The 26,439-nt window shown below is 50.5% G+C and overlaps 1 protein-coding gene across 2 annotated transcripts; it reads left to right on the top strand.

The window, feature by feature from the left end:
• The first annotated feature begins 982 nt into the window (after positions 1-982).
• ppp4r1l lies at positions 983-25,286 on the top strand. Of its 2 annotated transcripts, none has more exons than XM_031894370.1 (20): positions 983-1,129; positions 8,807-8,851; positions 11,681-11,813; positions 13,534-13,640; positions 14,273-14,415; positions 15,435-15,581; positions 15,724-15,831; positions 16,565-16,630; positions 16,707-16,865; positions 16,947-17,101; positions 17,799-18,202; positions 19,372-19,562; positions 19,677-19,766; positions 20,351-20,536; positions 20,680-20,841; positions 20,947-21,047; positions 22,831-22,951; positions 23,063-23,197; positions 24,213-24,354; positions 24,457-25,035. In XM_031894370.1, exons 1-20 carry the CDS (start codon positions 1,123-1,125, stop codon positions 24,609-24,611), a joined length of 2,757 nt encoding a protein of 918 aa, XP_031750230.1. In that variant the 5' UTR covers positions 983-1,122; the 3' UTR covers positions 24,612-25,035. The 2 variants fall into 2 exon arrangements, with proteins under 2 accessions (XP_031750230.1, XP_031750229.1); XM_031894369.1 differs by having other exon boundaries at positions 984-1,129; positions 19,674-19,766; positions 24,457-25,286.
• Positions 25,287-26,439: the final 1,153 nt, after the last annotated feature.

The following is a 26,439-nucleotide window of genomic DNA, read 5'->3' as shown; positions in this document are numbered from 1 at the left end:
TTACCCCCATACAGAATGCCCCCACTCAGGGTTACTATGTGCCAGTTACCCCCATACAGAATGCCCCCACTCAGGTTACTATGTGCCAGTTACCCCCATACAGAATGCCCCCACTCAGGGGTTACTATGTGCCAGTTACCCCCATACAGAATGCCCCCACTCAGGGTTACTATGTGCCAGTTACCCCCATACAGAATGCCCCCACTCAGGGTTACTATGTGCAGTTACCCCCCATACAGAATGCCCCCACTCAGGGTTACTATGTGCCAGTTACCCCCATACAGAATGCCCCCACTCAGGGTTACTATGTGCCAGTTACCCCCATACAGAATGCCCCCACTCAGGGTTACTATGTGCCAGTTACCCCCATACAGAATGCCCCCACTCAGGGTTACTATGTGCCAGTTACCCCCATACAGAATGCCCCCACTCAGGGTTACTATGGGCCAGTTACCCCCCATACAGAATGCCCCCACTCAGGGTTACTATGTGCCAGTTACCCACACACAGAATGCCCCCACTCAGGGTTACTATGTGGCCAGTTACCCCCATACAGAATGCCCCCACTCAGGGTTACTATGTGCCAGTTACCCCCATACAGAATGGCACCACTCAGGGTTACTATGTGCCAGTTACCCCCATACAGAATGCCCCACTCAGGGTTACTATGTGCCAGTTACCCCCATACAGAATGGCACCACTCAGGGTTACTATGTGCCAGTTACCCCCATACAGAATGCCCCCACTCAGGGTTACTATGTGCCAGTTACCCACACACAGAATGCCCCCACTCAGGGTTACTATGTGCCAGTTACCAGCCCGCACTGACGCTGTTTCCAGGCGCATTTAGTCGCCCAATCAGCTGTCTGGCACAACTTCCGCAGCACGTAACGTACGTAAGGGCCGGGGGACGCTCCTGTGCGTGCGCGCTCCTTCCCTACGGTTTCTTAGCCGCGCCCCCTGCTGCAGACGGAAGTGTTTTGCGGACCCCGCTCTATCAGAGGGGCAGCCAAGCCCCGCCCTCGCCATTAGCCGCGCCCCTCGTACTCAGTCGCTGTCCTGAACTCTGTGGGCGCGTCCGTCACGGGAGCGCGCCTCCCATCGCCCGGCTCAGCCCTCAAGATGGCCGGTAAGTGGGTAAATGCTGCCTGACAGGAGGAAGGGGAAGCGGCTTAACCTGTTCCTTATATCCTTGGGCCTGCACTCTCTCCTGTGCGGGTAGGGTGGGGCCGGGGCTGTCACTTGTTTGTTTCCTTCTAATGGGACCCAGTGTGACTGCTGCCCCCCTAGTGTAGTGTGCTATAGGCGCCCTCTGGATCTACCCCGTGTGGGGTATTTATATCATGTACTAGGGGTATCTGCTGCCTGTATTTACCCCATGCGGGGTATGTAGGGGTATCTGCTGCCTGTATCTACCCCATGTGGGGTATGTAGGGGTATCTGCTGCTTGTATCTACCCCATGCGGGGTATGTAGGGGTATCTGCTGCTTGTATCTACCCCATGCGGGGTATGTAGGGGTATCTGCTGCCTGTATCTACCCCATGCGGGGTATGTAGGGGTATCTGCTGCTTGTATCTACCCCATGCGGGGTATGTAGGGGTATCTGCTGCTTGTATCTACCCCATGCGGGGTATGTAGGGGTATCTGCTGCCTGTATCTACGCCATGCGGGGTATGTAGGGGTATCTGCTGCCTGTATCTACCCCATGCGGGGTATGTAGGGGTATCTACCCCATGCGGGGTATGTAGGGGTATCTGCTGCTTGTATCTACCCCATGCGGGGTATGTAGGGGTATCTGCTGCCTGTATCTACCCCATGCGGGGTATGTAGGGGTATCTGCTGCTTGTATCTACCCCATGCGGGGTATGTAGGGGTATCTGCTGCCTGTATCTACCCCATGCGGGGTATGTAGGGGTATCTGCTGCCTGTATCTACGCCATGCGGGGTATGTAGGGGTATCTGCTGCCTGTATCTACCCCATGCGGGGTATGTAGGGGTATCTACCCCATGCGGGGTATGTAGGGGTATCTGCTGCCTGTATCTACCCCATGCGGGGTATGTAGGGGTATCTGCTGCCTGTATCTACCCCATGCGGGGTATGTAGGGGTATCTGCTGCCTGTATCTACCCCATGCGGGGTATGTAGGGGTATCTGCTGCCTGTATCTACCCCATGCGGGGTATGTAGGGGTATCTGCTGCCTGTATCTACCCCATGCGGGGTATGTAGGGGTATCTGCTGCCTGTATCTACCCCATGCGGGGTATGTAGGGGTATCTGCTGCCTGTATCTACCCCATGCGGGGTATGTAGGGGTATCTGCTGCTTCTATCTACCCCATGCGGGGTATGTAGGGGTATCTGCTGCCTGTTTATACCCAGTGCCTGGGGGGTAGAGTATTTATACAATGTACTAGGGGTATCTGCTGCCTGTTTATACCCAGTGCCTGGGGGTAGGGTATTTATATAATGCAATAGGGGTATCTGCTGCCTGTTTATACCCAGTGCCTGGGTGGTAGGGTATTTATATAATGCAATAGGGGTATCTGCTGCCTGTTTATACCCAGTGCCTGGGGGGTAGGGTATTTATATAATGAAATAGGGGTATCTGCTGCCTGTTTATACCCAGTGCCTGGGGGTAGGGTATTTATATAATGCAATAGGGGTATCTGCTGCCTGTTTATACCCAGTGCCTGGGTGGTAGGGTATTTATATAATGCAATAGGGGTATCTGCTGCCTGTTTATACCCAGTGCCTGGGTGGTAGGGTATTTATATAATGCAATAGGGGTATCTGCTGCCTGTTTATACCCAGTGCCTGGGGGGTAGGGTATTTATATAATGCAATAGGGGTATCTGCTGCCTGTATATACACAGTGCTTGGGGGATCTAGTATTAATATAATGTATTTATATATGTGTGTGGGGAAATGGGGGGCATTTATATGTTATGGGTACCCCCTGTCTGTTTGCCCCAGGGATGGGCTGTTCCCATGTGGCTGTTCTGTATATCAGTTTATTGCCCCAAGGCTTCCCATACAGGGCAGTGAGTTGGTGCCCAGGTAGGAAGGGGTGGGGGGCACTCCGGTGCCGGGGGTTATTACTATACAGGGTTGGGGTTGGTACGAGGGGAGTAGAAGCCTCTCCGTGTTACTCACAGTCCCCAGGCGCCGGGTTTCCCTTACATCTATTTGGGCCAAGTGTTATATAAGCAGCGAGCCCCCGGGCCGGGGGGGGTCCCAGGCAAGTCCCAGCGCCGCTCACTGGATCATATAGCAGGGTTACACGATCCCAAATGTTCCATCGCCGGGTCACTTAGGGATAGCAACCGACTGCTTCTGCTGTGTCTGCACTGGGGATTGCGACTCCAGGAATATCCCAGATAATTCCCTTCCGGGAAGGCGGAATGTGCGGCTCCTCAGATTAAAGGGGACACTGACCCCGTTATCATTTTAATCCATTTATTTCTATAGCAGTCGGTTGTTTTATGGAACGGTGTTGTGCTGCTTTATATCTCATTAAAGAAGTGGTTCTGCCGGGTCAGACCCCCCCCCCCCAGCACAGGTTGGCCACCACTGGGGGGGGGGATTAGGGCAGGATTCCTATTGGCTATTCTAGATATTCCTGGAAGGCAGCTCTCGGTGTGCTCATTTGCTGGAAATTCTTGGAATTTGGGCCGAATGTATGAAAGAGCAATGTGTGTAACCGTGTTGGGCACTATGGGGGGGTCCCGGACCCAATATCGGACTTCATTGAGGGGCTTGTACTGAAAATATCTCAGTGTTTCATTCTCGTAGTCAAATAAGACCTTCCCAGGCAGCAGTGCTGTGGGTAACTGAACTGGTCATGTGACTGTGAGACTGCATTTACCAATAAGGAAGTTGAGGCAATTGCATGAGTATCAGGAAATACGCTCCCCAGAAAGGGGCCATAAGGTTTTCAGGAGTACAAAAAGAAAAAAAAGAACCAATCACCGGATCGACTTTTCTCTGGGTGCATTTTAAGTGGTTGTTTAGTGGGAGTTTTAGTATGATGTAGAGAGTGATATTCTGAGACAATTTGCAATTGGTCTTCATTTTTTATTATTTGCAGTTTTTCTTAGTTATTTCATTTTCAGTTCGGCAGCTGTTTGGTTGCTAGGGTTCAAGTTACCTTAACGACCAGGGAGTGGCTTGAATGAGAGACTGGTATATAACTAAAAGAGAGGCTGAATAGGAAAAAAAAGTTATAATAAGTAACAATCAAACTGGAGCCAAATCAATAGCTTCTGGTCAGTGACCCCCATGTGAAAGCTACAAAGTGTTTGAAGAAGGCAAATAATTCAAGAAATAAATAATGAAAGTGGATGATTATGGGGCTGATCCGGATAGTTGGCTCGAGGGCAAAACAGTGGGATCGCTAGCAAGGAATGCGGGCCTTTGGGGCAAGAAGCGCATCAACAAGCCGACACAGCCCCCATCCCAGAAGCAGTTTTATACCTGTCGGCTGGTTTCCGGGCAGATATCCATAAGGCAGGGCCGTCGGGGGGCCCCATACAGGGGCAACTAAGCTGCAGTCTTAATAGGCTGAATCGGCAGCTTCAGTTTGCCCTGATATCTGAGCAATTTCTCATTAGCAGCCAGTTGTGCCCGGTCAGTGGGCCGGCTAAGGGCAATAGGGCAGATCACTTATTCACTCGCCTCCATACAGTGGAATTAAAGGGGATTTTCTGCTTCATCCGCTCAAACGCACCAAGGTGATCGGCTTTCTGGGCAGATGGGTTTGTGTGTCACAGATGGGCCCGGGCTGCCATGTTCTCTCCTGGAACCGCCGGAGTGATGGGCAACCGTTAGTACTAGGGTATATGTGGCTATTGGCATGGCTACGGTGACAGCTGGCTAGTGGTACAATGTGGCTACGCTGACGGCTGGCTAGTGGCACTGTATATGGGTACAATGGGGCTACGCTGACAGCTGGCTAGTGGCACTGTATATGGGTACAATGTGGCTACGCTGACGGCTGGCTAGTGGCACTGTATATGGGTACAATGGGGCTACGCTGACGGCTGGCTAGTGGCACTGTATATGGGTACAATGGGGCTACGCTGACGGCTGGCTAGTGGCACTGTATATGGGTACAATGGGGCTACGCTGACAGCTGGCTAGTGGCACTGTATATGGGTACAATGGGGCTACGCTGATGGCTGGCTAGTGGCACTGTATATGGGTACAATGGGGCTACGCTGACGGCTGGCTAGTGGCACTGTATATGGGTACAATGGGGCTACGCTGACGGCTGGCTATTGGCACTGTATATGGGTACAACAATGGGGCTACGCTGACGGCTGGCTAGTGGCACAGTATATGGGTACAATGGGGCTACGCTGACGGCTGGCTAGTGGCACTGTATATGGGTACAATGGGGCTACGCTGACGGCTGGCTAGTGGCACTGTATATGGGTACAATGGGGCTACGCTGACGGCTGGCTAGTGGCACTGTATATGGGTACAATGTGGCTACGCTGACAGCTGGCTAGTGGCACTGTATATGGGTACAATGGGGCTACGCTGACAGCTGGCTAGTGGCACTGTATATGGGTACAATGTGGCTACACTGACGGCTGGCTAGTGGTACAATGTGGCTACGCTGACAGTTGGCTAGTGTAACTGTATATGGGTACAATGTGACTACGCTGACAGCTGGCTAGTGGCACTGTATATGGGTACAATGTGGCTACGCTGACAGCTGGCTAGTGGCACTGCATATGGGTACAATGGGGCTACGCTGACAGCTGGCTAGTGGCACTGTATATGGGTACAATGGGGCTACGCTGACGGCTGGCTAGTGGCACTGTATATGGGTACAATGGGGCTACGCTGACGGCTGGCTAGTGGCACTGTATATGGGTACAATGGGGCTACGCTGACGGCTGGCTAGTGGCACTGTATATGGGTACAATGTGGCTACGCTGACAGCTGGCTAGTGGCACTGTATATGGGTACAATGGGGCTACGCTGACAGCTGGCTAGTGGCACTGTATATGGGTACAATGTGGCTACACTGACGGCTGGCTAGTGGTACAATGTGGCTACGCTGACAGTTGGCTAGTGTAACTGTATATGGGTACAATGTGACTACGCTGACAGCTGGCTAGTGGCACTGTATATGGGTACAATGTGGCTACGCTGACAGCTGGCTAGTGGCACTGTATATGGGTACAATGGGGCTACGCTGACAGCTGGCTAGTGGCACTGTATATGGGTACAATGTGGCTACACTGACGGCTGGCTAGTGGTACAATGTGGCTACGCTGACAGTTGGCTAGTGTAACTGTATATGGGTACAATGTGACTACGCTGACAGCTGGCTAGTGGCACTGTATATGGGTACAATGTGGCTACGCTGACAGCTGGCTAGTGGCACTGCATATGGGTACAATGGGGCTACGCTGACAGCTGGCTAGTGGCACTGTATATGGGTACAATGGGGCTACGCTGACGGCTGGCTAGTGGCACTGTATATGGGTACAATGGGGCTACGCTGACGGCTGGCTAGTGGCACTGTATATGGGTACAATGGGGCTACGCTGACGGCTGGCTAGTGGCACTGTATATGGGTACAATGTGGCTACGCTGACAGCTGGCTAGTGGCACTGTATATGGGTACAATGGGGCTACGCTGACAGCTGGCTAGTGGCACTGTATATGGGTACAATGTGGCTACACTGACGGCTGGCTAGTGGTACAATGTGGCTACGCTGACAGTTGGCTAGTGTAACTGTATATGGGTACAATGTGACTACGCTGACAGCTGGCTAGTGGCACTGTATATGGGTACAATGTGGCTACGCTGACAGCTGGCTAGTGGCACTGCATATGGGTACAATGGGGCTACGCTGACAGCTGGCTAGTGGCACTGTATATGGGTACAATGGGGCTACGCTGACGGCTGGCTAGTGGCACAGTATATGGGTACAATGTGGCTACACTGACGGCTGGCTAGTGGCACTGTATATGGGTACAATGTGGCTACACTGACGGCTGGCTAGTGGTACAATGTGGCTACGCTGACAGTTGGCTAGTGTAACTGTATATGGGTACAATGTGACTACGCTGACAGCTGGCTAGTGGCACTGTATATGGGTACAATGTGGCTACGCTGACAGCTGGCTAGTGGCACTGTATATGGGTACAATGTGGCTACGCTGACAGCTGGCTAGTGGCACTGCATATGGGTACAATGGGGCTACGCTGACAGCTGGCTAGTGGCACTGTATATGGGTACAATGTGACTACGCTGACAGCTGGCTAGTGGTACTGTATATGGGTACAATGTGGCTATGCTGACAGCTGGCTAGTGGTACTGTATATGGGTACAATGTGGCTATGCTGACAGCTGGCTAGTGGTACAATGTGGCTACGCTGACGGCTGGCTAGTGGCACTGTATATAATTGCCATATAGACAGAATATTTGGTATAACTGTATGATTTGCTGTTAGTGGGTGCTGCCATACAGTCAGTCAGTTCCCATGGTACAGCAGGAGGATAGAATATTCTTTCTCTCAGTGACTGATGATAGAGGATCCGGGCCCCGTATCAGAAGATCCACATGAGGCAGCAGCTGATTTGCTGGCGGATCCCATTTGCTTATTTAAATACAGTCCTTGTGTGCAGCTAAAGATAGATATTTTGGGGGTTTAGGGCGTAGCGGAAAGTGGGTCCCTACCCAACCCCTGGCCCAGCTATGGGGATAGGGCAGTGAGCTTCCTTATTGCCTGTGTACTGGCCCGAGCCCAACAGACTCCCCAATGCCCAATTATGGCTGTCACTGTTCTGCCCCACTGTACCCCCTATTACCCCTCCCCTTCCTGTACAGAGGTGCTGCTTTGTGGGGCCCCACTGTACCCCTTATTAACCCTCCCCTTCCTGTACAGAGGTGCTGCTTTGTGGGGCCCCACTGTACCCCCTGTTACCCTTTCCTTCCTGTACAGAAGTGCTGCTTTGTGGGTCCCCACTGTACCCCCTATTACCCCACCCCTTCCTGTACAGAAGTGCTGCTTTGTGGGTCCCCACTGTACCCCCTATTACCCCTCCCCTTCCTGTACAGAAGTGCTGCTTTGTGGGTCCCCACTGTACCCCCTATTACCCCTCCCCTTCCTGTACAGAAGTGCTGCTTTGTGGGTCCCCACTGTACCCCCTATTACCCCACCCCTTCCTGTACAGAAATGCTACTTTGTGGGTCCCCACTGTACCCCCTATTACCCCTCCCCTTCCTGTACAGAAGTGCTGCTTTGTGGGTCCTCACTGTACCCCCTATTACCCCACCCCTTCCTGTACAGAAGTGCTACTTTGTGGGTCCCCACTGTACCCCTTATTACCCCTCCCCTTCCTGTACAGAAGTGCTGCTTTGTGGGTCCTCACTGTACCCCCTATTACCCCACCCCTTCCTGTACAGAAGTGCTACTTTGTGGGTCCCCACTGTACCCCTTATTACCCCTCCCCTTCCTGTACAGAAGTGCTGCTTTGTGGGTCCTCACTGTACCCCCTATTACCCCACCCCTTCCTGTACAGAAGTGCTACTTTGTGGGTCCCCACTGTACCCCTTATTACCCCTCCCCTTCCTGTACAGAAGTGCTGCTTTGTGGGTCCTCACTGTACCCCCTATTACCCCTCCCCTTCCTGTACAGAAGTGCTGCTTTGTGGGACCCCACTGTACCCCCTATTACCCCTCCCCTTCCTGTACAGAAGTGCTGCTTTGTGGGACCCCACTGTACCCCCTGTTACCCCTCTGCTTTCTGCCATTATTCTCATTGCACTTGTGTTTCCCCCCCAGGGATCCCGCTCTACTTTGTGGATCTACAGGACGATCTCGACGACTGTGAGTCTTTATCTCTTTTCTTTCCCTTGTGCTTAGGCTCTGAGAGGGGAGTAACATCCCCCAATAATAACAACCCCCCCCCCCCCCCGCAGATACACATAGTACTAAAATTTCCCATTTGCAGAAAAGCGGAAGTGGGTGGAGCCTTTTTTTTACCCTGCTTTATATGAAAGGGGCAGGAGTAACATTCAGTGCAAGGCTGTGGCCCCTACTGGGGGGCCTGAGACAATCCATGCACCTTTGTGTTGAACCCCTATATTCTCCCTACAGTAATTAGCACTTGCCAGGGTCACATGTCGTTGTTCCTGCAAACGGGGGCAATAATTAGGGTTAATTATTCCCTGTACCCGTCACGTTCCGCTGGAGAGGCAATTAGTGTATTAATAGGGAGCTCTGGCCAGCGGGTACCGTGTGTGTGTGTGTGTGTGTGTGTGTGTGTGTGTGTGTGTGGGGGTGGGTGTGTGTGTGGGGGTGGGTGTGGGTGGGTGGGTGTGTGTGGCCCTTGCTATTGTGCCTGGGGCAGAAAGCACTGGGGGGGGGGGTTGGTTATTGACGGATTAGTAGCACCATTAGTACACACGTATACCATTGTGATTAAAAGGGGATCTAAACCCAAAAAATAACTTGATGGAAACTTACTCAGGGCACTTCTTTCATTACTTTTGCAGTTTAGATTTATTTCCTATTTTTAGCCATAGTTGCATTTGCTCAGCACCCCAAGAGTTAACTGCCAACAGGAAGTGACCATTTGGGTCGCTGTTGAGGCAAAAGGCTGCTATTGGCAGTCTAAAACTGCTGATATCTCAGAAACCACTAAAAATAGAACATTTTATGTCAATTGCAGAAGTGTTTATGTTACCACCAGTTAATTTTTGGGGGTTAATGGGCAAGGGTGGCATTTTGACATAAGTGGGTGTGGTCAAGGGCACATAGGCTATTTCTTTCCCTCACTGGGGCCCCCACTTTACCACCATTCACCGCCGAGGGTGGCCAAGTGACCACTGGAGGAACAGGTATGTACAGCCCCATTGTTACTGATAGTGCCACAGAGCGACGGTGCTGCCATGTTGCTGCCACATGCAGTTATTCTCTTTGGCCACTATAACCCCCATTGTATGTATAACCCCCCACCACTACATGGCCCAATTTGAATTCCCAGGGGATGCTGGGACTGTGCTAGAGGGCCGCCCTTTGCATTGCAGTCACGCTCCAGCTCTTTCCATTTAGGGGAAGGAACCCATAGGAAGCAGATTTCAGCCCATTGTTTATTCATTCGCTTGATATTTTATTCAGCTGCAATGACTTATTGATGCAGTGTATGAGCCACACGTAGTTACACCCAGCGCCTGTCAGGGGGCAGCAGAGAGCCAAAGCTTCACACCCCAGAACTGGCGGCCATAGTTATGTACAGACCGGCGAGACCCAGTGTGCCCAGTCTGGCTGTTAGCGAGCGCAGGGATCATTCATTATGCAGCAGGGGAAGCGGGGGGGGGGGGGGGGGGGGGTAGTACAGGCAGGGAGCTGCTCACTCTTCCCAGCAACATTCTATCCATAGTGTAACATCTTAGCCTCTCACTGACCCCACCTGCCCCTCTCTAGCAGATAAGGCTCTAACCTCCATATGTAATAAAGGGCAATAAGTTTGCCCAGGAGCAGTAACCCATAGCAACCAACAGGTGACTAGTAAATGCTACCTGCTGATTGGTTGCTATTGGTTACTGCCCCTGAGCAAACGTAGAGAATTTTATTAAATAACCCTTTTTGTTCAGCAACTCTTCAGTTTGAAGTTTCAGCAGCTGGTTGCTAGGGTCCTAATTACCTCAGCAACCAGGGAGTGGTTTGAATGAGAGACAAATGGAGAGGGGCTGAATAGAAAGATAAGGAATAAAAAGTAACAATAAAACTGGAGCCTCACAGAGCAATAGGGTTTGGCTGCCGGGGTCAGTGACCCCCATTTGAAAGCTGCAAAGGGTCAGAAGAAGAAGAAGGGAAATAATTCATGAACTATAAAAAATAAATAAAGACCAACTGAAAAGCTGCCCTGGTTAATATGCGCGGGGTGAGTTGATGTTGGAAGATACCGGGCTCTGTAGCTACACATGGTGCCCCCCTGCTGCCCGCTGGCTGAGACCTAATTATGCTCGCTAATTAATATGCACCGCACACAGCCAGTGAGTAGCGATTATGGGAAGGGGGTTCTGGTGCCCAGCGAGGCAGCTCAGAGTCATGAAAGCTACTGTGGGTTTGGTTATGGGCCCCAAGCCTGACCCATATCCCACAGTCTGGGTACTGATACATTGGGGCTGTTGGGGGTTACAGGTACACATGCCCCATTGGGGGGTTACAGATACATATGCCCCATTGGGGGGTTACTGATACACGCGCCCCATTGGGGGGTTACTTATACACGCGCCCCATTGGGGGGGGGTTACAGGTACGCACGCCCCATTGGGGGGGGGGGGGGGTTACAGGTACGCGCGCCCCATTGGGGGGGGGGGGGTTACAGGTACGCGCGCCCCATTGGGGGGGGGTTACAGGTACGCGCGCCCCATTGGGGGGGGTTACAGGTACGCGCGCCCCATTGGGGGGGGGTTACAGGTACGCGCGCCCCATTGGGGGGGGGTTACAGGTACACGCGCCCCATTGGGGGGGGGTTACAGGTACGCGCGCCCCATTGGGGGGGGGGTTACAGGTACACGTGCGCCATTGGGGGTTACAGGTACACGCGCCATTGGGGGGGGGGGGTACAAACCCCATTATAAAACTGCAAAGAGCTGTCTCGCAGCTCCGCGGCGGTCTCATGATTTAACTCTCATTTTTGTTTTTTAGTTGGCTTTGAGGATTATGGCCCAGACTGTGAGAGCATGAGAATTTCTGCATTCCTGGATATCCCAGGGCAGGACAACCTGACTCCTCTGGCCAGGCTGGAGAAATATGCATTCAGTGATAATATATTCAACAGGTAAGGAGGCCACGCCCCCACACAGCCTTGCCCACTGGCACTGCTGGGAAATAATGTGGCTTTGGTGGGGGCCCGGCCTGAAGGCCAGTTAGGGGGAGATTTGGGCTGAGTGCTTATTTGTGCCCTGGGTACCCCTGGAACTATAGCGGGGTGACTGTTACCCCAATGTTTCTATATATCTGTAACCTTGTTATGGGCTAAGGGGGCCCAGCCTGAAGGCCAGTTAGGGGGGGGATTTGGGGTGAGTGCTTATTTGTGCCCTGGGTACCCCTGGAAATATAGCGGGGTGACTGTTACCCCAATGTTTCTATATATCTGTAACCTTGTTATGGGCTAAGGGGGCCCAGCCTGAAGGCCAGTTAGGGGGGGATTTGGGGTGAGTGCTTATTTGTGCCCTGGGTACCCCTGGAACTATAGCAGGGTGACTGTTACCCCAATGTTTCTATATATCTGTAACCTTGTTATGGGCTAAGGGGGCCCAGCCTGAAGGCCAGTTAGGGGGGGATTTGGGGTGAGTGCTTATTTGTGCCCTGGGTACCCCTGGAACTATAGCAGGGTGACTGTTACCCCAATGTTTCTATATATCTGTAACCTTGTTATGGGCTAAGGGGGCCCAGCCTGAAGGCCAGTTAGGGGGGGATTTGGGGTGAGTGCTTATTTGTGCCCTGGGTATCCCTGGAACTATAGCGGGGTGACTGTTACCCCAATGTTTCTATATATCTGTAACCTTGTTATGGGCTAAGGGGGCCCAGCCTGAAGGCCAGTTAGGGGGGGATTTGGGGTGAGTGCTTATTTGTGCCCTGGGTACCCCTGGAACTATAGCGGGGTGACTGTTACCCCAATGTTTCTATATATCTGTAACCTTGTTATGGGCTAAGGGGGCCCAGCCTGAAGGCCAGTTAGGGGGGGATTTGGGGTGAGTGCTTATTTGTGCCCTGGGTACCCCTGGAACTATAGCGGGGTGACTGTTACCCCAATGTTTCTATGTATCTGTAACCTTGTTATGGGCTAAGGGGGCCCAGCCTGAAGGCCAGTTAGGGGGGGATTTGGGGTGAGTGCTTATTTGTGCCCTGGGTACCCCTGGAACTATAGCGGGGTGACTGTTACCCCAATGTTTCTATATATCTGTAACCTTGTTATGGGCTAAGGGGGCCCAGCCTGAAGGCCAGTTAGGGGGGGATTTGGGGTGAGTGCTTATTTGTGCCCTGGGTACCCCTGGAACTATAGCAGGGTGACTGTTACCCCAATGTTTCAAAATGGGCCGATAACCTTGAGGGGGACACTTGGCAATCTGTATGGCCACTTTAAGAAACAGTTATTTCAAATATTTATTTGAAGCCTTTATCACATAAAAAGCAAGTTTTGCTGCTTGATATAAAGATTTTTTTATTTTTATAATGCTATTTCCTTCCAGTGGCTGCCATTTACTCTCTCCTTTGGCCGCTCATAATGAGAAACAGAATTCTGGAAATGATAAAGTTGCTATTTTGGGTTCCCGTGTGTCCCGCAGGTAGCACAGTGGGAACAGAAGGAGGCGGCAGTATAGCTGATATCGATCTGGATGGCATTTAGCCACTAGCCAGGTTGAACCACATGAAGGTCAGGCAGGCCGTTAGCTCTCCGGCTGCCGTGGATCAATACAATTCAGCCGGGATGGTGGGAGTTGTAGTTTTCTTATTCTGCTCCCCATTAACACTCTCCTTATCTTTTCTCTCCACAGGCAGATTATTGCCCGAGGGCTACTGGACGTTCTGAGAGACTTTAGCAGCAATGAGGAAGATTTCCTGACTGTAATGGAAATAGTCGTCCGTCTGTCAGAGGATGCAGGTCTGATTAATTCATATTCTGCAATTATAATAAAATGTCAGCCACTCCCATCTCGTTATGTTACTATAGTATAGGGGTCTGGGAACCTCAGTAGTCTGATCCCAGGGAGTTCGCTAACCAGCAGCTCAGATGGGCCACTAATTATAGAAACATAGAGCCCAGTAAGGGAAGGATGTCTGGGATACACACAGGGCTCCCCTGAGCAGGAAGTAATATCGAACCTCAATAGTCTGATCCCAGGGTGTTAGGGAATAGGCAGCCCAGATGGGCCACTAATTATGGAAACATAGAGCCCAGTAAGGGACGAATGTCTGGGATACACACAGGGCTCCCCTGAGCAGGAAGTAAGATGGAACCTCAATAATCTGATCCCAGGGTATTAGGGAATAAGCAGCCCAGATGAAGCCAGGAAGGGAGGAAAACATGGGATGGACACAGGGCTCTCCCGAGCAGGAAGTAAGATAGAACCTCAATAGTCTGATCCCAGGGTGTTAGGGAATAGGCAGCCCAGATGAAGCCAGGAAGGGGGGAAAAGATGGGATACACACAGGGCTCCCCTGAGCAGGAAGTGTGTATGCACGTGTATAATCTGTATATCTCATCTCAACCTATTAATTGCTCCCCTCCTGCAGAACCCACGGTACGGACTGAGCTAATGGAGCAGATTCCCCAGATCACCATTTTCCTACAGGAGAGCCGCTCGCACTTCCCTCGAGCCTTCAGCGAATACCTCATGCCCATCCTTGTGCGCTACCTCACAGACCCCAATAATCAGGTGGGTGTTACAGGCAGAGGCTCGCGCTGAGCAAAACGCACAGCTCGGGCCCTAGGGAGACCTATTCCAGGATTCCCATCATACTCTCTGGGATTGTGGCCTAATAATGGCCACTGGCAAGAATGCTGTTCCAAATGACTGATTGAGAATCATCACAAACACCTCTGAGTTAACTTTTAGTATGATGTACAGAGTGCTATTCTGAGACAATTTGCAGTTGGTCTTTTTTTTTTTTATTATTCATAGAATTCTAATTAATTTACTTTTTGTTCAGTAGTTTTCAAGTTTGGAATCTCGGCAGTTATCTGGTCGCTAGGGTCCACTTTACCTTAGTAACCAGGGAGTGGGTTGAGAGAGGGACTGGTATATGAATAGGGGAGGGGCTGAATACAAAGATAAAGGAATAAAAAGTAACAATAACAATAAAACTGGAGCCTCACAGAGCAATAGGGTTTGGCTGCCGGGGTCAGTGACCCCCATTTGAAAGCTGCAAAGGGTTAGAAAAAGAAGGCAAATAATTGAATTGGCCATTCTAGAACATATAAACATTTTAACCTTGAAACTAAGGAAGGGGGCTGTTCTTGCAATCAGCCTGCCCCCATCCCCTCATCTGTGGTTTGCAATAAGGTAGCACCTGATTGGCCTGCTGTTCCTTACACTGAGATTGCAAAGATATGATTGGTCAGTTGCCCATTAGCCCCTACCCATTCTCTGAAATAATAATCTTTCTATAGCAGCGGTTTCCCTGGGCAGCCGACGTCTCTCTCTCTGTGTAGTGTTTTCCTGCGGCAGAGAAACTAGAATGGGGATGGAAACCGGTTGGCCAACTCAGTCTGCCTGCTTTCTCCCTATTGCCATCTTTTTTAAAGGGGAAGTTTACCATTTAAAATCCATTATTGAAAAGATGGCTGTATCTGACCAACTATGGATTCTAGCTGCACAGAACAACCTAACAAGGAACCAGTACATCCCGTAGAGCCCCAGTCCCCCATGGAATAACCCTGTGGCCCTATTTGCAGGTGAGAAAGGCCACGCAGGAATCCTTGCTGATATTACTGGAGCAGGACCTGATTGATCAGAATGACTTGGAGAACAAGGTGTGCCCCGTACTCCTCGAACTCTCCGCCCCCGAGAATGACGACGAATACAAAGTGGAAGCTGTGAACGTAGGTTTCTGTCTCTTTTATACAACAGCAGTCTCGTATTGTTATTACTGAGTGTTAGCGACACTGTCTGCGCTCTAGAGACAGCTCCACCGTGCCAAATGCTCATTAAAAGGGACTTTTGTGTTGGTGTCTTGCACCCCAGATTATCTGCAAAATGATCTCCATGCTGGGCAGACAGACGGTGGAACAGATGCTTCTTCCTCGGTTCTGTGATCTTTGCAGCGACGCTAAACTGTTCCAGGTCCGGAAGGTATGAGAATCACGTCTGTCTATTGTGACCGCTGAAACACGTGATTTCTGCTGATGTCTCTCTGGGTTCACTTGTGCACACATTCACCTGGATAGGGCCACTGCAGAGTGTAGTTGTATGTGGTGGGCAGGGCCAACTTGTGACCAGTAGGAGCCCTGCTGGGAGCCAGTCAGAGTGGGCTAGGCCAGAGTGTAGCCAATCAGCCTAAGAATAGTCACAGGTCTAGATTAGGGATGCACCGAATCCCGGATTTGGTTTGGGATTCGGCCGAATCCCGGCGTTTTTCACCGGGATTTCAATATAGTTAAAACAGGCCTAAAATAAATTGGGGCCCAATAACATGTAATGTTTATGTAATACAGGTAACTGGGAAGGGACTTGGGGCGACTGGGAGTCATTTCTGTGATGGTTTTAGGAAAGACACTTAGTTTATAGGTGATGGGGGGGGGTTAGACTGAGGGTGGAATTGGGGCGATGGGGGGAATTGGGGTGATGGGGGGGATATTAGGCTGATGGGGGGGAAATGGGATGATGAGGAAATTAGGACGATGGGGGAATTAGGGTGATGAGGGAAATGGGATGATTGGGGTGATGGGGGGATATTAGGCTGATGGGGGGGAAATGGGATGATGGGAAGGTCACTGGGATGATATACTAAGCAGTATAAACCAAAAGGGCCATCATTGTGTCTCCTTCCCATAGTAACGCACTCTGTACTCTGTGCCCCCCGCAGGTTTGTGCGGCCAACTTTGGAGAGGTGTGCAATGCCGTTGGCCAGGAGGCCACAGAGAAGTTCTTGGTACGTATGTGCGACCCGGGCACTTGGTGCTGTCTGACTCTTTATCCCTGAACCCTCTGTATCTATCTCTCTGCAGATCCCCAAGTTCCTAGAACTCTGCTCGGACAGCGCGTGGGGGATGCGGAAAGTCTGCGCCGAATGCTTCATGGCCGTGTCCTACATGACGTCCAGCGAGGTCCGGCGGACAAAGCTGTCCCCCCTCTTTATAAACCTAATCAGTGACCCCTGTCGATGGGTGAGTTCTGCTCCTTGGTTGCACCAGGTCGGTTGGTTACTCACCCCAAACGGGTCTGATGTTATTTGCTTTTCTCCTTAGGTGCGGCAAACTGCTTTTCAGTCTCTGGGTCCGTTCATTTCCACCTTCGCTAACCCTTCCAGCGCTGGGCTGTATGTAAAGGAGGATGGGACCCTCAGTATCAGACCTCCACAAGAGGCTGTGCTACCTGGGGTGACCATAGGCACTTCTTCCAGGTAGACTTACCTTGTAACTATTCAAAACACATACCCCATAGTGTTTCCCTTAGACAGTACAGTATGGGGGTACAGCTTATTGTGTGCCCAGAACATTCCCTCTCTGTATATTTGTATTTATACATATGGGTAGGGGGTGCCATAGTGTTTCCCTTAGACAGTACAGTATGGGGGTACAGCTTATTGTGTACCCAGAACATTCCTTCTCTGTATATTTGTATTTATACATATGGGTAGGGGGTGCCATAGTGTTTCCCTTAGACAGTACAGTATGGGGGTACAGCTTATTGTGTGCCCAGAACATTCCTTCTCTGTATATTTGTATTTATACATATGGGTAGGGGGTGCCATAGTGTTTCCCTTAGACAGTACAGTATGGGGGTACAGCTTATTGTGTGCCCAGAACATTCCTTCTCTGTATATTTGTATTTATACATATGGGTAGGAGGTGCCATAGTGTTTCCCTTAGACAGTACAGTATGGGGGTACAGCTTATTGTGTGCCCAGAACATTCCCTCTCTGTATATTTGTATTTATACATATGGGTAGGGGATGCCATAGTGTTTCCCTTAGACAGTACAGTATGGGGGTACAGCTTATTGTGTGCCCAGAACATTCCTTCTCTGTGCATGGAAGCTGCCATATAGTTTCTGAACAATATGAATGACATGAAATTGTTTGCAATTTGCTTTTCTAGTCCTGAAAGCCATGGAACTGCACGGCCAAGCCAGGGGGATCCCGGCTGTTACTCCGGCTCTGACCAACCGGATGGCGTTTCCATGCCAAGCGCAGCAGAGAGTGTGGTGGGGGTTCCTGCGAGTATGGGCTTGGGGGAAGATACCATTCGGCATGGGAGGAAATCCCATGGCAGTTCTGCCCCCGGGGAGGGCCGCGCAGCCGATGTGTATAATTCCTTCCTATACTGGCGCAGCCCATTGCCGGATATCAGTGAGGAGCTGGAACTGCTGCCTGTGGAGCCCCATAGGGAGTCGGAGCTAAATGCCCGGCCCGGCCCCGTGTGCAGCTCCTATATGGCCAGCAGGGAGATCGAGATGGCCATCCAGAGCCTGCAGGGACACATGGACGATCCCAACGTGCAAGGTACCTTTGCCTTTGTTTGTGCTCCCTTCCTATTGCCGCTGCTGCCCCTCTGGGCTCCATTCTGGGGTACCAGTACCCTATCTATTGCCGCTGCTGCCCCTCTGGGCTCCATTCTGGGGTACCAGTACCCTGTCTATTGCCACTGCTGCCCCTCTGGGTTCCATTCTGGGGTACCAGTACCCTATCTATTGCCACTGCTGCCCCTCTGGGCTCCATTCTGGGGTACCAGTACCCTATCTATTGCCACTGCTGCCCCTCTGGGTTCCATTCTGGGGTACCAGTACCCTGTCTGTTGCCACTGCTGCCCCTCTGGGTTCCATTCTGGGGTACCAGTACCCTGTCTGTTGCCACTGCTGCCCCTCTGGGTTCCATTCTGGGGTACCAGTACCCTATCTATTGCCACTGCTGCCCCTCTGGGTTCCATTCTGGGGTACCAGTACCCTATCTATTGCCACTGCTGCCCCTCTGGGTTCCATTCTGGGGTACCAGTACCCTATCTATTGCCACTGCTGCCCCTCTGGGTTCCATTCTGGGGTACCAGTACCCTGTCTGTTGCCACTGCTGCCCCTCTGGGTTCCATTCTGGGGTACCAGTACCCTATCTATTGCCACTGCTGCCCCTCTGGGCTCCATTCTGGGGTACCAGTACCCTGTCTGTTGCCACTGCTGCCCCTCTGGGTTCCATTCTGGGGTACCAGTACCCTATCTATTGCCACTGCTGCCCCTCTGGGCTCCATTCTGGGGTACCAGTACCCTGTCTGTTGCTGCTGCTGCCCCTCTGGGCTCCATTCTGGGGTACCAGTACCCTATCTATTGCCGCTGCTGCCCCTCTGGGCTCCATTCTGGGGTACCAGTACCCTATCTATTGTTGGTGCTGCCCCTCTGGGTTCCATTCTGTGGTACCAGTACCTAAGCAAGTTCTGGTACTACCCTGTTGTCACATATGGAAATAAACCACCAATATTAATTTAGAGCATCTTTTGCTAGAACTTATGGGCCCATCACATATCTGGTGTGTGCTTACTTCCCCTTTAATGCAGCATGTAATGCTCTAATAGCGGGACACAGGGCTGTGTATCCCCCCCAGGAGGCGCCGCATTACTATGAATTCAGTGCAGATTTATAGCAGATTATTCTCATGTTCGTATCTCTGTGCCCTCTGCCTTCCAGCTCAGGTCCAGGTTCTGTCGGCCGCACTCCGGGCTGCTGAACTGGACTCCATTGGCCAAGAAGAGGGATTGGGGGTGCAGGAGAGGAGCCCCACAGATAATAAGTCTCCTTCCGAGAATAAAACTGAATTTCCACCTTCTGTTGTGAGCTCTCCAGAATCAGAACCAACAGAACCAGTACCTCCTCCTCAGGTCAGTATTAAATCTCTATCCCTGTATGTATGTATGTACGTACATTATATGGGGGGGGGGGTTGGTTTTACTGGGCTTAGTAGCTCTGTATAACTGGGCTCTCGGCTACAGCAGGAAATAGCGGAAGACCCCAGTTCCCCCATTAAATGTGAGGAGGAAGAGGAAGATGAAGACAGTCATGAGCAGGAAAAGCCCAAGCTTCAGGTTAGTGCTTCTCTAAGCAATGTTTCAATTGGTCTTTATTATTTATTTTCGTTTTTGAACGATTTTCCTTCTTGCAGCTCTGTGCAGTTTTTTAAAAGGGGTCACTGACCCCGGCAGCCAAAGTTTTGTAATTTTCTTTCCTATTCAGTCCAATCTCTCATCCAAACCACTTCCTGGTTGCTAAGGTAACTTGGACCGTAGTAACCCAATAGCTCCAAACTCCAAAGCTCCTGAACTGAAAATGAAATAACTAAAAAAACTACAATAAGAAATGAAGACCAATTGCAAATTGTCTCAGAATATTACTCTCTACTGTCTGTCGGCAACCATATCTCCCAGAATGCTTTGCAGGTAGCCCACCCAGCCTTGTTACATAGAAACGCTACCTGTAAAGCAATAGGGCCCAGGCTGGATACAGTGGAGCCGTTTATCAATACAGGGCAAATTTGCCCATGGGCACTTACCCATAGCAACCAATCCGTGATCGGCTTTTTCAGCCAGCTGCTGGTGTAACAATGTGCAGCAATTTGATTGGTTGCCCAGTGTCTCAGAGCTGCATTTCCACTGTAGCGTTTCTCCCGCAGGACGTGGTACCGCAGCCATTACTGGACCAGTACCTGTCTATGACTGACCCAGTCCGAGCCCAGATGGTGGATACAGAGATCACCAAGCACTGCGCCTACAGCCTGCCGGGGGTGGCATTAACCCTCGGACGGCAGAACTGGCACTGCCTGAAAGACACATATGAAACGCTGGCAGCTGATGTTCAGGTTGGTGTGAATAACCCGGTGGGATTGGGGGACCGACCCGAGTGCTGGTTCTGGTTGTGTAGCTGCACTGCAGCAGCGACTGAGCTCCCGGGGGTCTTTGATTGGCCGTCGCCTCAGTGTCAGGATTCTCTCTGTTTCCGCAGTGGAAAGTTCGGCGGACGTTGGCCTTCTCCATCCACGAGCTGGCAGTCATCCTCGGGGATCAGCTGACGGCAGCCGACCTGGTGCCCATCTTCAACGGCTTCCTGAAGGATCTCGACGAGGTGCGCATCGGGGTGCTCAAGCACCTGTACGACTTCCTCAAGGTACGGCCGCGCGACCGGGGGGGGGGGGGGGGAATAGGGGGGGTCGGACGCGCTGTAGCACCGCCCCCCTGAGCCTCATCCACACGCTCCATCTCATCCTTTCAGCTGCTCCACGCGGACATGAGGCGCGAATACTTGTATCAACTCCAGGAGTTTCTCACTACCGATAACAACAGGAACTGGAGATTCCGCTATGAACTGGCAGAGTAAGTCGTGTTTGGTGTATTAGCCAGAACAATTCAGCAGGAACAGCCCCCCAAGTTTGCTCATAGCCTGTACAGAGAGATACCATAAAACTATGGCACATAGGGATTCCCCTGTACTAAGCACAATTCAGCAGGAACAGCCCCCTAAGTTTGCTCATAGCCTGTACAGAGAGATATCATAAAACTATGGCACATAGGGATTCCCCTGTACTAAGCACAATTCAGCAGGAACAGCCCCTAAGTTTGCTCATAGCCTGTACAGAGAGATACCATAAAACTATGGCACATAGGGATTCCCCTGTACTAAGCACAATTCAGCAGGAACAGCCCCCTAAGTTTGCTCATAGCCTGTACAGAGAGATACCATAAAACTATGGCACATAGGGATTCCCCTGTACTAAGCACAATTCAGCAGGAACAGCCCCCTAAGTTTGCTCATAGCCTATACAGAGAGATACCATAAAACTATGGCACATAGGGATTCCCCTGTACTAAGCACAATTCAGCAGGAACAGCCCCCTAAGTTTGCTCATAGCCTGTACAGAGAGATACCATAAAACTATGGCACATAGGGATTCCCCTGTACTAAGCACAATTCAGCAGGAACAGCCCCCTAAGTTTGCCCATAGCCTGTACAGAGAGATACCATAAAACTATGGCACATAGGGATTCCCCTGTACTAAGCACAATTCAGCAGGAACAGCCCCCAAGTTTAGCCCATAGTCTGTACAGAGAGATACCATAAAACTATGGCACATAGGGATTCCCCTGTACTAAGCACAATTCAGCAGGAACAGCCCCCTAAGTTTGCCCATAGCCTGTACAGAGAGATACCATAAAACTATGGCACATAGGGATTCCCCTGTACTAAGCACAATTCAGCAGGAACAGCCCCCTAAGTTTGCTCATAGCCTGTACAGAGAGATACCATAAAACTATGGCACATAGGGATTCCCCTGTACTAAGCACAATTCAGCAGGAACAGCCCCCTAAGTTTGCCCATAGCCTGTACAGAGAGATACCATAAAACTATGGCACATAGGGATTCCCCTGTACTAAGCACAATTCAGCAGGAACAGCCCCCAAGTTTAGCCCATAGTCTGTACAGAGAGATACCATAAAACTATGGCACATAGGGATTCCCCTGTACTAAGCACAATTCAGCAGGAACAGCCCCCAAGTTTAGCCCATAGCCTGTACAGAGAGATACCATAAAACTATGGCACATAGGGATTCCCCTGTACTAAGCACAATTCAGCAGGAACAGCCCCCTAAGTTTGCCCATAGCCTGTACAGAGAGATACCATAAAACTATGGCACATAGGGATTCCCCTGTACTAAGCACAATTCAGCAGGAACAGCCCCCAAGTTTAGCCCATAGTCTGTACAGAGAGATACCATAAAACTATGGCACATAGGGATTCCCCTGTACTAAGCACAATTCAGCAGGAACAGCCCCCAAGTTTAGCCCATAGTCTGTACAGAGAGATACCATAAAACTATGGCACATAGGGATTCCCCTGTACTAAGCACAATTCAGCAGGAACAGCCCCCAAGTTTAGCCCATAGTCTGTACAGAGAGATACCATAAAACTATGGCACATAGGGATTCCCCTGTACTAAGCACAATTCAGCAGGAACAGCCCCCAAGTTTAGCCCATAGTCTGTACAGAGAGATACCATAAAACTATGGCACATAGGGATTCCCCTGTACTAAGCACAATTCAGCAGGAACAGCCCCCAAGTTTAGCCCATAGCAGTGACAGAGCGGTTTGTGTTGCAGGCAGCTGATCCTGATACTGGAGCTGTACAACCCCAGGGACGTGTATGATTACCTGCGGAGCATTGCGATGACTCTCTGCTCAGATAAAGTCTCCGAGGTCAGATGGATCTCCTACAAGCTGGTAAGGGGGTGTGGCTTAGAACCTGAAGCGTTTCCGGCGCTGAGATTTCCCGCACTTGTGGGTGTGCAATAAACAGAATGTGTTTGTGTGTCCCCCCCCCCCCCCCTACAGATTGTGGAGATACTGAAGAAGTTCTTCGCCAACGGTGAAACCGAAATGGGAATCAATTTCATCAACGAGCTGGTCGTGCAGTTCCGCCACTCGTCCAAGTGGGTGGGGCGCCAGGCATTTGCCTTCATCTGTCAGGTAAAGGGGTCACATGGTGCGGCGTCGCTAGGGCGGGGGCCTCCCAACCGTTCCCACCCCCCAGGCCAGATCCCGGATTCACTGCATCATGGGATGTTATAGTTTAAAGGGGTTGTTCCACTAAGAGTTAACTCTTATGATGTAGAGTGATATTCTGAGACAATTTGCAATTGGTCTTCATTTTTTATTATTTGTAGCTTTTTTAATTATTTCATTTTCAGTTTAGCAGCTCTCCAGTTTGGAGTTAACAGCAATCTGGTTGCTAGGGTCCAAGTTACCTTAGCAACCAGGGAGTAGAAGACTGGAATATGAATAGGGGAGGGGCTTAATAGAAAGATAAGGAATAAAAAGTAACAATAACAATAAATCTGGAGCCTCACAGAGCAATAGGGTTTGGCTGCCGGGGTCAGTGACCCCCATTTGAAGGTTGAAAAAAGTTCAATTCAAGAACTATAACAAATAAATAATGAAGACCAACTGAAAAGTTGCTAAGAATAGACCTTTGAGTTAACTCTGATGTAGAGAGTGATATTCTGAGACAATTTGCAATTGGTCTTCATTTTTTATTATTTGTAGTTTTTAATTATTTTACTATTTGTTCTGCGGCTCTCTAGTTTGGAATTTTAGCAGCTATCTGGTTGCTAGGATGCAAATTACCTTAGAAACCAGGGACTTGCTAAGGTAGAGTTGCAATGACAGGCTGATATATGAATAGGGGAGGGGCTGAATGGAAAGATAAGGAATAAAAAGTAACAATAAGAATAAAACTGGAGCCTCACAGAGCAATAGGGTTTGGCTGCCGGGGTCAGTGACCCCCATTTGAAGGCAAATAATTCAAAATATAGAAAATAAATAATGAAGACCAATTGAAAAGTTGCTCAGAACTGGCCATTCTATAACATACTAACAGTTAACTTAAAAGTGAACCCCCCCCCCCCCCCCGAAGGAGTATTTGGGGAGTGGCGCCCAGGGGGTGGTACCCGCTAACCTCCCACCATTGGTTGTGCTTCCCCAGGCGGTGGTGCAGGAGGAGTGTATCCCAGCCGAGCAGTTTGTGATCCACTTGCTTCCCAGCCTCCTCAGCCTGGCCTCCGACCCGGTGCCCAACGTGCGCGTTCTGCTCGCTAAAGCCCTCAAGCAAACGCTGCTGGAAAAAGGTAACTCTTTTAGTTCATTGGTTGTAACGACCCCACCCCCTGACTGACCCCTCCCCTTGCTTTGTCATTGGCTGAACCCCAAACTGTTGCCCCTATTTGCAGCGTATTTCACCAGCCTGGGCAATCCGCACGTGGACGCGGTGGAGAAGACGGTGCAGGCCATGCAGCTCGACAAGGACCAGGACGTGCGCTTCTTTTCCGCAGCTGAGCCCAAGCGACCCTTAAGCAGCACCCCCCTGGAACAGTCGGTGGATTGATCCGGCTCCACCCACAGACTCAATGATTGGCTCTTTCCTTCTCAGTGCCAGGCAGAGGCCGAGTGGCTCCTCCCCTTGCGACGCCGACCTGCCTGGCAGGGAAAGGGTTACTCCGGCATGCAGTATATCACAGATGTTTCACCCTGAGCGCTTTGATTTCCAAGAAAGAAAGAGGGGTCCCCACCCCTAGGGGGCGCCGAGGTATTTGGTTTTTCTTTCTCCCACAAAACAAAGGGCTCCGCCTTCCTTCCCAGCGACCCAATCCGATGTGTCTGTATATACGTGTACAAGAGAGCGCCCAGAGGAGACTGTAACTTCTGTAATATGTTTTTAAATATATTTTATATATTTTTTTAACAAAACCTGTGGTTGAGGGGGCGGGGGGTGGGGTTTGGGGGGGTGAATAAAAAATACTTCGGAACCACATTGGTAGCAACATCCAGGGGGGTCTTTTTTGTTATGTTTTTGGACTGTATTTGCCTAGAGATGAACACTGCATGGAATCATTCTAACCCGATAGACCCCTGTCATAAAGCGGGGGGGGGGTAACTGGGGGCAAATACTGCGTGGGGGGGTGGCTTAGTGTTATACATTGCCATTCATGTCCATAGCAGGGGCGTACGGGGTGCTGCTCACACCAGGGCTGCTTGAATAAAGGGGTGGTTTAATATGTTATAGAATTGCCAATTCTGAGCATATTTTCAATTGGTCTTCGTTATTTATTTTTGATAGTTTTTTAATTATTTGCCTGTCGCTTCAAATGGGGGTCACTGACCCCGGCAGCCAAACCCTATTGCTCTGTGAGGCTCCAGTTTTATTGTTATTGTTACTTTTTATTCCTTATCTTTCTATTCAGCCCCTCCCCTATTCATATTCCAGCCTCTCATTCAAACCACTCTATGGTTGCTAAGGTAATTTGAGCCCTAGCAACAGGATAACTGACCCCGGCAGCCAAACCCTATTGCTCTGTGAGGCTCCAGTTTTATTGTTATTGTTACTTTTTATTCTTTATCTTTCTATTCTGCCCTTCCCCTATTCACATACCAGCCTCTCATTTAGTTGCCAAGGCAATTTAGACCCCTAGCAACCAGATAGATGCTGAAACCCCAAACGGGAGAGCTGCTGAACAAATAATAAAAAACTACAAATAATAAAAAATGAAGACCAATTGCAAATTGTCTCAGAATATGACTCTCTACATCGTACTTACTCAAAGTTGAACAACCCCGTTAATGGCGCTGTGTATGGACCCAGGGCTGCATCGCGGGGGTTCTCGGTACCCTCCCTTTAGAGAACTAGGGTGGGGGGGGCGGGATAGGGACCCCCGAGTGCAGTCAGTTGTTGGCCCTTGTAATGTGAGCCGAATTGCACAGTTTGTATGGCGGTTCTTCTGTATCCAACTGGAACGGTTCCTATCGCGCCAGGGAGCGCGCTCAGTAGGTGCTGCTGGGAAGGGGAACTACCCCCTCTACAACTTATTTCCCCCTGCTTCATAAATTGTATAAAATCTCCATTGTGCAGGGTTCAGAGGCAACCATTTCACTGCTGCATTCCAGACTGAATGGACCACATGATCAGTATGAACAATATGGATTCCGTGCGCGTCACATGATCAGTATGAACAATATGGATTCTGCGTGTGTCACATGATCAGTATGAACAATATGGATTCCGTGTGTGTCACATGATCTATATGGACAGTATGGATTCTTTGTGTCACATGACCAGTATGAACAATATGGATTCCGTGCGTGTCACATGACCAGTATGAACAATATGGATTCCGTGCGTGTCACATGATCAGTATGAACAATATGGATTCCGTGCG

The sequence above is a fragment of the Xenopus tropicalis genome, chromosome 10 (assembly GCF_000004195.4).
Source record: "Xenopus tropicalis strain Nigerian chromosome 10, UCB_Xtro_10.0, whole genome shotgun sequence".
Lineage (NCBI taxonomy): Eukaryota > Metazoa > Chordata > Amphibia > Anura > Pipidae > Xenopus > Xenopus tropicalis.
This window is presented reverse-complemented; position numbering and strand designations above follow the sequence as displayed.